General features: G+C 37.9%; 1 protein-coding gene and 1 long non-coding RNA gene across 4 annotated transcripts in view; both read left to right on the forward strand.

The window, feature by feature from the left end:
* ppil3 (peptidylprolyl isomerase (cyclophilin)-like 3) overlaps positions 1–1,256 on the forward strand; it is a 41,038-nt gene extending 39,782 nt beyond the window's left edge. For all 3 annotated transcript variants that reach the window (XM_064297629.1, XM_064297628.1, XM_064297630.1), the window contains 2 exons: positions 660–778; positions 1,012–1,256. In XM_064297629.1, coding sequence (XP_064153699.1) covers positions 660–778; positions 1,012–1,138 — 246 coding nt within the window. In that variant the 3' untranslated portion in view covers positions 1,139–1,256. The remainder of the gene's footprint in view (positions 1–659; positions 779–1,011) is intronic.
* Positions 1–10,687, forward strand: part of LOC135233773 (uncharacterized) — a 392,830-nt gene extending 382,143 nt beyond the window's left edge. The window contains exon 2 of the long non-coding RNA XR_010323930.1: positions 5,175–10,687. This is a non-coding gene — a long non-coding RNA (uncharacterized LOC135233773). The remainder of the gene's footprint in view (positions 1–5,174) is intronic.
* The last annotated feature ends 2,090 nt before the right edge of the window (positions 10,688–12,777 follow it).

Consider the following 12,777-nt stretch of genomic DNA (forward strand, 5'->3'; position numbering starts at 1 on the left):
TAAAAATTGCTGCAGCTTTAGTTCTGTAGTTAAATACTCCAAAAAAGACATTGGGCCACAACATACTAGTAATAAAAATGGTGGATGAGTAACTATCCATTTTTCTAAGGTAACATCCATTAGACTGCTAGGTCATTAGCTAAATGAATGTACATGCACATTTTGTATGTATGTGCATATACAGACGACTGTCTCCTGGGCACTTGTGTATGTGTGTGTCCAAGAAGTGGCTACCTCTGATCAGTTGATTAGAATTGCGCACTAGTAGCAACGAGGGAAAATGAATGTGTTCAACTTCAGCATGATAAAATAACAAAAAATGTGCTCCCAATTATTTTACAAATTAGGACATTGGTTTAACAGTATAAATTCTAAAATAACCTGGGTTTATAGTGGGTTTAGCCCACAATACTGTGTGGGTGTGGACAGAAAAAAAATACAAATGTTCCTATTCCTGAATTGAAAGCAAGGATAAGCCTCCTTTACCTTCAGCCGTTGTGGTTAAGTCTGCAGTGGCTTTGGTGAAACACTTGATGGAAGATTAATTATATTGCTAAATCAGATCAGTTTTTTGTCCCTCGGTGTTGTGTTTCATAACATTATTAATGGGAATTAAGCTACATTGCTTCAGTTGATTATCATGCTTTGTGTTACTACAGCATAATGTTCGAGGTGTGGTTTCCATGGCAAACAATGGCCCCAACACCAATGCTTCCCAATTTTTCTTCACTTACGGCAAGCAGCCCCATCTTGACATGAAATACACTGTTTTTGGAAAGTAAGTAATCAAGATTGTATGTGCAATGTATGTGATTATAGCTACAACTTCATATTTTGCTTTTCCTATCAGTAAACAAGTGTAAAAGCACTCATGTCTACAATGAGAGTAACTGTTGTTTTTCTCCTCTGGTTTAGTCCAATCAAACATATTTGTGACTGCTTAAGTTGTTAATATGTATTGCCTATATTATATGTGTAAATCTGAAAAATGACATTAATATGTCCTTTTAGAATTATAGATGGATTGGAGACACTTGACGAACTGGAGAAACTTCCTATTAACGAGAAGACGTTTCGGCCTTTGAATGATGTTCACATAAAGGACGTGACCCTCCATGCCAACCCATTTGCTGGCTAGACTAGAAGAAATATTTCTGCGAGGAAGGCCCAGCATTGGGAGTGAAGAAATGGCACAATATAATGCAAAAATGAATCATTTTTGTAAAAATGCATATTTTAATAAAAGATTAAAATTATATTTATTTAACCTTTATTTTACCAGTAGAGTCCCATTGAGACAGAATCTCTTTAACAAGGGAGACCTGGAAATATGTACCTAACTTTGAAAAGGTGGCATGTATGCAGTATTTTACTGTGCTATTTTAACAGCACAATCACATGGTGCACGTCACATGGAAGTTCTTGTATTGAATTGATGGTGTTGGGAAGGTGTGTCTGCACACTGGTTGCATCATTCATCTCTATTATCCTGCTTTTTTTTTAGTACAACACATGCTCCCTACATGTACTCGAACAGAGGTTATGAACATCTAGTATGGATTAAGTATGGTAATTAATCACCTTGGACACTTGGAACAACAATGATATTTGTATACTGTTCTACGAATTCACCGCAGTAATCAATCAAATATTTTACACCATCAGTTAAAAACCAAGCACTATAGTTGGTGATAAACGGGTGGTGATAAAAAGAAGGTGGGAAGGTACGATAAAGTGTTTAAATGATGGTGTACAATTGACCTGATTTCATAAAAATGTTATTTCCATTAAACAATAGTCTGCAATATAATATCAATCAGCTGATTGAGCAGTTGAGTAGGAGAGTGCATTTCATCAGGTGTGAGGTGTGGAGTGTGTGACAGTGGGTGGGTGATGTAGTGGGGTAGAAGTTAGGGATGCTCCGATGGATCGACCGCCGATGCAAGCCAATAGCGATACTCATGCTAAAGTAATCAGTGATCTTTAATTTTACCGGTCCCAAGTTGTCATTCCCATGATGCAAAACCGAGACTTCTCAGCATGTGAGAAGTGCATAGCTGTGGGAAATGGGGTGCTGAGGAGACTAATAATGCGAGTTAAATGGTGGTCACTTCATTCTTAAAATTTTAGTCACATTTATAACGTAGTCAATAAAATTAGCCAATGTTACTGACCCAAGCTATTAGATAGTAGACAGTCTTGTCTAATCATTTGTATTTCAACCCTGTTTTTTAAACTCAAGCCTGAAAATGACATATCCAAAATCAAATGGTTACGATTCTTTTGTCTATAGGCGTAATTCTGGTCTCTTCTGAAATGTAACCCTTTTGGGTGTTTGTTCCACAGGAGTCACCAAAAAAAATAATAATAATTTGATTAAAAAAATATATATATATATACACACACACTGTCTTCAGAAAGTATTCAGACCCCTTCCCTTTTTCCACATTTTGTTACATTACAGCCTTATTCTAAAATTGATTAAATTAAGTTTTATTCTCATCAATCTACACACAAAACCCCATAATGTCAAAGCGACAACATATCTTGTTTCTCATGGTCTGAGAGTCCTTTAGGTGCCTTTTGGCAAACTCCAAGCAGGCTGTCATGTGCTTTTTACTGAGGAGTGGCTTTCGTTTGGCCACTTCCATTTAAGAATGATGGAGGCCTCTGTGTTCTTCAAGACTTTCAATGCTGCAGAAATTGTTTTGTACCCCAGATCTGTACCTCAACACAATCCTGTCTCAGAGATCTACGGACAATTCCTTCAACTTTATAGCTTGGTTTTTGCTCTGACATGCACTGTCAACTGTGGGACCTTGTATAGACAGGTGTGTGCCTTCTTAAATCATGTCCAATCAATTGAATTTACCACAGGTGGACTCTAATTAAGTTGTAGAAACATCTCAAGTATGATCAATGGAAACAGGTGCACCTACGCTGAATTTTGATTGTCATAGCAACGGGGTTGAATACTTATGTAAATGTGATATTTCAGTTTTGAATTTTTAATAAGTTAGCAAAAATTTCTAAAAACCTGTTTTCACATTGTCATTATAACATAACATAACGTAAGACCAGAACAGGCCATTCAGCCCAATGCTGCTCGTCTATTCCTAGCACTAAACTGTACTTAATGCTTAGTTTACCTAAAAGCTAGATAGTATCTAACACTGTATCAAGCCGGGCCTTGAGTACCCCCAGTGTTTCTGCCTCCACTACATGTCCAGGCAAGCTATTCCATGCATTGACCACTCTCTGTGTGAAAAAATATTTCCGAATGTCTGTGAAATTTACCCTTTGCCAGTTTCCATTTATGCCTCCTCGTTCTGCTAACCGAACTTAACTTGATTAATTTTCTGTAGTTCACTTTGTTAATCCCTTTAATAAATTTAAAAGCCTCAATCAAATCTCCCCTATGTCACCTTTTACTAAGCTTGAAAAGTCCAAGCATCTCAAGCCTTTCCTCATAACACTTATCTTTTATACCCGGAATCAATCTGGTTGCCTGCCTTTGGACCTTTTCCAGCACCTCTATATCTTTCTTGTAGTACAGTCCCCAGAACTTCACACAATACTCTAAGTGTGGTCTGACAAGGGTATAGGGTGAGTATGATCTCCTTAGATTTATACTCAATACTCCCTGCTATGTATCCCAGCATCCTGTTGGCTTTTTTTTTTGTTGACCAGACCCTGATAGTCTATGATCAACTATTACTCCCAAGTACACATGTGCACATTCTAATTTTGTACCACCCATGAAGCAATCCTGCCCTATGTTTTAATTACCCACATTTAGAACTTTACGTTTAGTTTCTTGAATTTCATTTGCCAGGTTTCTGCCCACTTCTGGATTCTGTTTAAATCTTCTTGGATTACTTTAGTAGATTCCAAACTGGTGGCTAAACCTCCCAGTTTTGTATCATCTGCAAATTTAACTAGTGTACTTTCAATGTCCGTGTCAAGGTCATTTATGTAAATGAGGAAGAGCAGTGGACCCAGCACCGATCCCTGTGGAACTCCACTTCCCACAATACCCTGCTCAGATAAGATACTACTCCTACCCTTTGTGCTCTATCCTGTAACAGGACTCCCTGAAAACTTGGTATTTCACCCGGATGGGCGTGGTTTTGCAGGACGTAGCAGTGCACGCTTCGGCGAGCTCCGTAACCATCTCAGCCCGTGCTCTGAGTGCACATTAGAATGTCATAACGTGCCTCATTCATGTGCCATGAAAATATTGGCTAGCTAACGTTAGCTAACTGTTAACAAGCTAACTTCATGCTAGCAGGTTTCCTTTGTACGTTAAACAAGCCTCACGTGCGGAGCTTGGTAACGTTTGCCCCATGGAGCTATAAAAAATAAAGTCACCCTAGTCTATTGTTAATATTAAATTGGTTAACCCTAATGTTAAATTATATAACCCTAACGTCACCAGTTTGTCAACAAATTTAAAGTAAATCTCACCTTATCATTAGCTGTTTGATTTACACTTGGCGAGTGAGTGCATGAGAGTTGAGTTATGTGTGTCTCATTGTGAGAGTAAGTCAAGTAAAATCACAGTGTGATCTGAGTCGGACAGTAGGCTAACGGTAATCTTTGCTCTTTGGGTTAACGTTTTAGTTGTACATATTTTCCAGTATAACGTTATGATGGTCAATTTGAGAATATATCAACAGTCAGGTAAAAGTAATTTGAAAATCTGCAGGGAAGTCGATGATCACGATGATCACAAAAAAATCATCTCTGTTTGAAGTTATAATTAGGCGTGAGGTCTCATGTAGGTTTAGCCTTGGGGTTAAGGCAAAGATTAGGTTAATAAACAACTTTTTAGGTTACGGTTTTGCTAGCTTATCCAAAAAGTGATGAGACGACCCAATGCGAGCCATCGAGAATGCGCATCAGGCACACAACACTCTGTGTGACGCAGGATGTAAGGCACCGCCCCCGGGTGAAATACCAAGTTTTCAGGGAGTCCCATCCCGTAACCAGTTCCGAACCCACTCTGAAATGCCTCCTGTAATTCCTACTGTCCTCATTTTGATAATGAGCTTGTTGGAATGGTTACCGTTTCTGTTTCCATCTGTCGGGCTGCTAAAACCAGGACTAGGAAGTATCTAAAGGTGCTTCTCCACCACCGTGCCGTGCCGGAAAAATAGCATTTTATAGGTCAGCGTAACCGAAAATTTTCTTATCGCATTCACTTACGCATTCTCTCTGTGATAGCAGTAAAAGACATAAGACGTAATGTAAGTATTTCTGCTTAAATATTTCAGTTATATACGTTATTTTTTAAATTGAGTGTCTTTACATAGGTTAGTGGTATAATATAATGTGGATATTTCACACTGTAATGTTAGTGTTAGTAGTGTAATAGTTTTTGTGATGCATGCAACAATGATGACGAGAGTGTTGGAACATTGCCAAAATGTGGTGCACGGTGAAAATTGTTTTCATATCGTCCCATCCCCGTACAAGAAAACATAAGAGAGTGCAGAGTATAGAAATACATACAAAAGTTAATTATTACACATTTAGGAAGCTTTACTCCACTTTACTCCTACCATGACTCCTCCTACCTTCACGGGTCTGTTGTGTAATGGAGAAGCGCAACAGGCAACACGGCACGGGTAGGATACGAATGCTTGCAGTCCTGTACCATGCCGTGCTAGTCAATGGAGAAGCGGCATAAGAAAAACTAGTGACGACAGCAAGTGACGCGGTGGATCAGCGACGGCGTCCCGTTGTGTATGTAATAAATATGCGCCAGTTGTTGTCGTCGAGGTCGCTCCCCATTCTGTTTTGTTTTTGTTATGTTAAGTTTCATTGGCTGATGATATGGATGAGGATTCTGTGTATTTTGGTCTGTTTTTGGTTTTTCTTTTTAGCGTATCCTCCACTGACCATCACTGTTGCATGCATCACAAAAACTATTACACTACTAACTAACACTTACATTACAGTGTGAAATATCCACATTATACGATACCACTAACCTATTTAAAGACACTCAATTCAAAAATAACATGTATAACCGAAATATTTTGAGCAGTAATACTTACATAGAAATTATGAAATTTTATCTGTGTTCAGTAGATGGAGGCAGAGACAGTAAATCAATGATACAATCCAATCCGCTTGTTTTTCTCCAGAAAATGATGTCAGATAGGTCTATCAGTAAATAAATGGCTTAGCTATGCCCAGAAGTCCTCAATAATAATAGTATTTTCCAAGAAATTATGAAAAATCGTTAACTTTTCGTTACTGCTACCACAGAGTGAATGCGTAAGTGAATGCGATAAGAAAAGTTTTGGTTACGCTGACCTGTAAAACACTATTCCAAAAGCAAAATTAAACATGTTATACATCGTTAGAAAGCTTATACTCACACCTACTGAATAAATGAATTGTCAATCAAGCCAGACTGTACTAAAAAGGGCGACAATGCCGTAAACAACATGTAGTATTATGCACAGCTATTTTGGAAGGTACCCAAGCATCACAAATGCGCGTATATCTCATAAACAGATTGTCCAAGACAATATATGACCACAGTCTCAAAAGGGACATACTCTACGCATCAAACCAATAATTAGGTTATGTATTTATTCAATATTTAGTCCCAGATATTGACTGTAGAATGACATGGTATCATTTTTTAAAACTTTGTCTCGTTTATTTCGTTATTCAGTGAGCAGCGTTTTCACTGCTGCATTGGCATATCTTAGGGGTATTGTCGGGTTTATCTTGTTGCTGTGACGGAATACGATTTTTGATTGGCATTTTTATTTATATTAACTTCTCCACCGACCTAGCTTACGGAAGAGGACGTGAAGAGACCGTATGCGGAGTCACAAAACTGACGTAATGTGAAACCAATCAGTGAATACGTCATTAATCCTGCCCACCCAAATGGTTCTGCTGCACTAAGCACGGTTGTCTAACCGTGCCGAAAATATTGTGCTGGGCACGTTTTGTAATCGTTCCCCGCCAAACCTTTCCAGGTGGAAACACCATTGGAACCATTCCTCTCCGTGCTCAGAACCATTCGGCCCTGTGGTGGAAAAGGGACTCATGTATGAGATCATTGTATATCCGAAGGGGGAAAAAAGCGAGGGGAAGGGGGTGTTACGGAACTTAGGAATCACACTACCAGGTGATAGGTAGCTGATTTGTATAGGCATACAATCTACTTGGATGTCGGTAATTATATACACTCACCGGCCACTTTATTAGGTACAACTTGGTAGCACCGGGCTAGCCTACTGACGCTGCTGGAAGACTGGACAGAGGCTACTAATTAAAGCCACAAACTGAAAATCATACACTTCCTTTCTTGACAATATAACAATATGTATAATAACGAAACAATCGGAGACGATAATATAGCCCCACGGTGTACTGAAGCAGGCTAATCAATTAATCACTTCTCGGCAGACGCACATTCGACTTTAGTCTGCGCACAAGCCGACATTAGATTAACACCAAAATATACATTTATAAACGTGACAAAATACCCCAAAACCCCCAAATTACGAGAGTATTAATGTCCAGAAAGCAATAGAAATAGTTCAAATACGAATAAAGTTAATCATGATTGCAATCAAAGTCAAAGTTTGTGACAAAGAAGGAGCAAGAAGCCGCGGTTCAAAAAGGCAATCTCACCACTCCGACGAACGAGAAGAAAGCAATCCTTTTGCAACCACCCACATCTTCTGACCGAGAATAATCCACAAGGAAAGTTTATTCCAGCAGCTAAGAATCCTGACAGTTTGCAATTAGATGAGCCCAAATGCCGTGTTCACCTGCATGCGCACACATCCCTAGCACTTTGCCTGTGAGGGCGTCCTATTCGTGGCACTGTCATGCAAAATAAGTTGAAAACACATTATTATACTAATGAAAACACAAAGTTCAAGTATCCCTATGATTATAAAGACCTGCTTTAAATTAACCTCATGCCGATTTTCAAAATTAAATACACATCCATGATATAGGCTATAGGGTGGATTCAGCAAATGTGACACTTGTTTGGTAAATTCAGTAGGAGACTATCAAAAACTTTTTTACTTGTACCAGTGATGTTTCTATGAATTGTTTTAAGTCTTCTTAACATCTATGTGTGGAATTTTTTTTTAAATGTGTTTTTGTATAGAAGATAAACTCCCTTAAACATAGCATGGCACCTTCTTTCACTCAGTCGGAGTATTCAGGTGAAGTGGGACAGCATATATGGTGAAGTGGGACAGTCATTTCAAACTTAACCCATAAATGTCCTTAGTGGAAGTTTTGAAATTCCTTTGGTACACTTCTCAAGCTAGTTGAGCTGATCACAAATCTGTTTTTTTAAATCTGCCAATGTATAAGGCACTATTGCTCGTTTTTCTTAACATACTATTTTTAGTATTTAGTCAAAAGGGTTTCTAGTTTTTTGATTATCCATGAAATAATCTCTAGAAACATAAGTTAGGAGTGTCAGATCTTTATCATTTTTGGTACACAGAGTCCAGACTCTTACTGTTAAAGTGCAAAAAGAAATATGATAATATTTTACTTATTCATTGTATAGCCAGGAAAATATACAGGCATGCACATACTTCAAAACCATGTATATAGAATTCCTATGGGACTTGTAGCATTAGTGATTTCTTTCCATTTTAAAAAAGTTCTTTTTCACTGAAAATTTGTTGCTGTCTCTCTCTCTCTCTATCTCTCCCACATACACACACAAACTCTGATGCATGCAATTTTATGTAACCTCAATGTCTTTATTATGATGTTCTCATCATCATATGATACATTTTAAATTAATTTCTGTATAAACTAAAAATAAAGCTTTAAGCACAAAAGTAGTATATCTAATGTTAAGTTTGTAAACTACACTGCATTTAGATTGCATTTGAAAAACGTTTGAAAAGCTGTACTTGAATTGCAGACAATTTAACCCGAAGTAAAATCGCATAGAGGCAAGGAATGCTGAACAGTTCATCATTTGTCTCTTCTCTCCTACTGGACTTACACTACTACTTACACACAACTGTGTTCTATCACTGGGTGGCACAGTTTTCCTGAAATTAGGAAAAAATATCAATAATATTTATGATTTTATCATACTTTTTGTGTAAAAAAAATGTACTTGTTACTATAAAAACAGTAAGATATGAAGTAGGCTACTGACAGACACCAAATAATCATCAGTATGGTTTAAACTAGCACGTAAGTGTATAAAACTGTGGTAAATTGTATGTTTATTACAACAGGACAACATTGTCCCACTTCACCTGAAAAACACTGTCCCACTTTACCTAACATGTTCAGCAGAATCGGGATAGTGCAAACCCCCCCCTTAATCATAAAAACTCAAGACAATATGACAAAAAACATTTGTATTTTGACCAGTGTCTTAGCCACTGTATTGCAGATCAAAAGAGGACGTTTTTGACTCGTTTTTATTAACCTAGTAACCTTATCATTCCTAAGTGTCATTTCACATGCCGGTCCACTTACCGCTCACTCGCAATGATCAGTCTTAGTTTGATGGCTGACCACGCCCACTGTAAAGACGGCACGCCGCAGTTCTAGTGTTATATAGGCTATTCAGACACCGTGAGCCTGGCTGCTGTATAAACCCGTGAGATGTAGAATGTAGGCTATTTGAAAGGTGAACAGACAGTTAATGACCCAAACGCAAATATTCATGTAGGCTTTCAACCTTAAAATAAGATATCCAGACTCTGATGATGTTGCTAGGTCACAGACATCAGGAAGTCATGGCATGCAAATGATATGCAACCAAATCCAAAACATGACTCTTTTATTTGACATTATGTTAATTTGTCTACTGTATAAGTGAATTTCCCTGTTTCTAGCTTTTCCCCAAACAGTTCACTGCAGCAAAAGTAAACGAGCAGGAGGTCTCAGGAGTGCATTTAATTCTTGCTCATTTTCTGACCAATGATTTGTTGTTAAGACCTTTAAAAGCTTAATATTTTGCCATTTTTTTTGCCCAGGAGTGTCGGTTAAAGCCTTTTTACAACTTGATGGCTGCATTAGAGAACAGCAGCAATGGTTATGCATGGGGTGGTGCTGAAATCTCATAGTTTTACTTGTTTAGCAGGCGTCGAGGGGTAAGGGCGTGTACACACTATCCGCCTTTTTCTGAGCTGCCTCCGTGATTTTTTACATGTAAACCTATGTGACGCGACCGCATGGTGGAAAAAAAGCAGCCACTCTAAAAAGGCAGCGCATCACCCACCTTCCCTAAAAAAAAAATGCCGGGCAGTGTGTGTGTACATGCCCTAATGTGGGGGCCTCCTCTGTAACTTCTTTTACAAATTGTAGAGGGGGAAAATGTGACGGGTGCTGGAGAAAATGTCCGCAAGTCGCAAATCTTGAAATCGCGCTAGGAGGCAAAAAAGGTTTTTTAATTTTTTTTTTTTTTACCGTTTTCCTTTTTTTCATATTACGAAAGTTAAAGTGTTGAAGAAGTCACTCAATAGAATAAACAACATTTTTAGGGTCACTTATAATTTGTCAGCAAAGTCGGCTTGTTTTAGTGATTCTTACAGCCGGGTTTTGGAGGCGTGATGGGGGTGCAGTTTAATTAGCATGTTTGATTTCGTTGGCTATTGTCACTTTGTTTCAGTCAAGCCACCGCCCATAAATAAAGCCGTGTGGTAGTAGCCTATGTTTGTTTACTGTGTGAGGTTCCTACAATGGCGGACGCTCAATCAGTAGGTGAGAGTATAAGCTTTCTAACGATGTATAACATGTTTAATTTTTCTTTTAGAATAGCGTTTTATAGGTTAGCGTAGCCGAACATTTTCTTACCATGGCATTCGCTCTATATATGGTAGCATTAAAAGACGTTGCACCTAACGAAACGTTGTCAACGATTTTTCGTAATTCCTTGGAAAATACCATTATTATTGAGGACTTCTGGGCATAGCTAAGCCATATGTTTGCTGATAGAACTATCTGACATCGTTTTCTGGAGCAAAAGAGAAGCGGATAGAACTTTTTTTTTCATTGATTTACTGTCTCTGTCTCCATCTACTGAACATAGATAAGATTTCATCATTGCTATGTAAGTATTACTGCTCAAAATATTTCGGTTATATACGTTATTTTAGAAATTGAGTATCTTTAAATAGGTTAGTGGTATTATGTAATGTGGATATTGTGGATACTGTAATGTAAGCGTTAGTTAGTAGTGTAATAGTTTTTGTGATGCATACAACAGTGATGAGGAGAGTGTTGAAACATTGCCAAAACGTGGTGGACGGCTGGAAATTGTTTTCATATCGTCCCATTCACATACAAGAAAACATAGGAGTATAGAAATACATACAAGAGTTAATTATTACACATTTAGGTACTGTGCAGCATTGTGGGACTATATTTTTGCATTATGTTTAAATTATATCTATGTTTCATCTTAAACCTTCATAAGGGGCTCATATGCTTTACAATGGACAAAAAGCATTATATTCCTTTTTGAAGAGATTTTGGATTTGTTTCTGGACCCTTAGCTATTTTAGACCAGTGTTAATAATTTAGACATTTTGGGTAGATTTGGAGATGCTGGGTACACTGCTTAGTTTTTGCTTCATAGATCTTTAGTAGTTCTACATATCCACCCTTAGATTTTATGAACTTGTGGTCAAGAAGTTTTTGATCCAGGACATGTATACTTTAACCCGCAATCTCCCAGTATTTCATTGCGAACTAAAAAAGGAGCAAATTCATTTTTTATTTTTTGCCTTGACCATTGCATTTGTGGCACTTTATTTCTTACAAAATTATGAATATAAAGTAATCTAAGCTTGTATTATAATTGGTACAAATGTATTGCTTCATTTAAGACATTTTTCTAGTCTCTGTGGTGTTCACATCTGGAGTTATAAAGCTTTAAATAGGGTAACCCCTAAATGGGCAAGGATTGACAGGTACTCTAGTGGTTGGGGTGGAGTTAACTAGCTATTGTTCCCACCCATTATCTCCCTGTGAGAAGTGTGAAAAGTGCAAGATCTTTCAAGGGGATTTTCTCTGCTGCTTGATTTTAGGAGTACCAACATTCAAATAAGCATATCTTCTTCAACTATTTTCAGATTTCAATGTATGACGCATCATTTGAAAGCTTATAATCTGCACTTTCATAATCTGTAAAAAACTGAAAAAATGACCTTGTCCTACTTGAGGACCAAAACACCAGCACCTGTCACATATGACTTGGCCTCATAGCCGGCGGTGGCTATGGGCAAGCATGCATGCAAACATGCGCCCACCTTATCAAAGGTTCCATCCAACAGACCACACCCCCCCCCCCCCCGCCCCTGGTCGACTGGCCCTGCTTGGCCTGAAGAAACATTTTTAGTCAGAAGTTTTTTTTTTTGCTTTAATCCCTGAGAATGTCAAAAGGTTTGTCAGGCATGACCTTCCCTTACAAAAACCATGTTGGCTATCCCTTAGGATGCTATTATTTTCAAGAAATAATTCTAGTTTGTTTCTAATGATAGATTCAAGTATTTTACATGTTATGCAAGTTAAACTGACAGACCTGTAGTTTCCTGGATCAGTACGGTCCCCTTTCTTATATATTGGTATTACAATACCCTGTTTCCAGTCATTTGGTATTTCTCCAGTTTCTAAAGACTGTTTAAAAATACTTGCCAGTGGTTTAAAAATGATCTCACTTAACTCCTTTAGTACCCTTGGGTATATGCCATCAGGGCCTGCTGCTTTATTTGTCTTTAGCTGATGTAATTTATCTAATTC

The sequence above is a fragment of the Anguilla rostrata genome, chromosome 10 (assembly GCF_018555375.3).
Source record: "Anguilla rostrata isolate EN2019 chromosome 10, ASM1855537v3, whole genome shotgun sequence".
Lineage (NCBI taxonomy): Eukaryota > Metazoa > Chordata > Actinopteri > Anguilliformes > Anguillidae > Anguilla > Anguilla rostrata.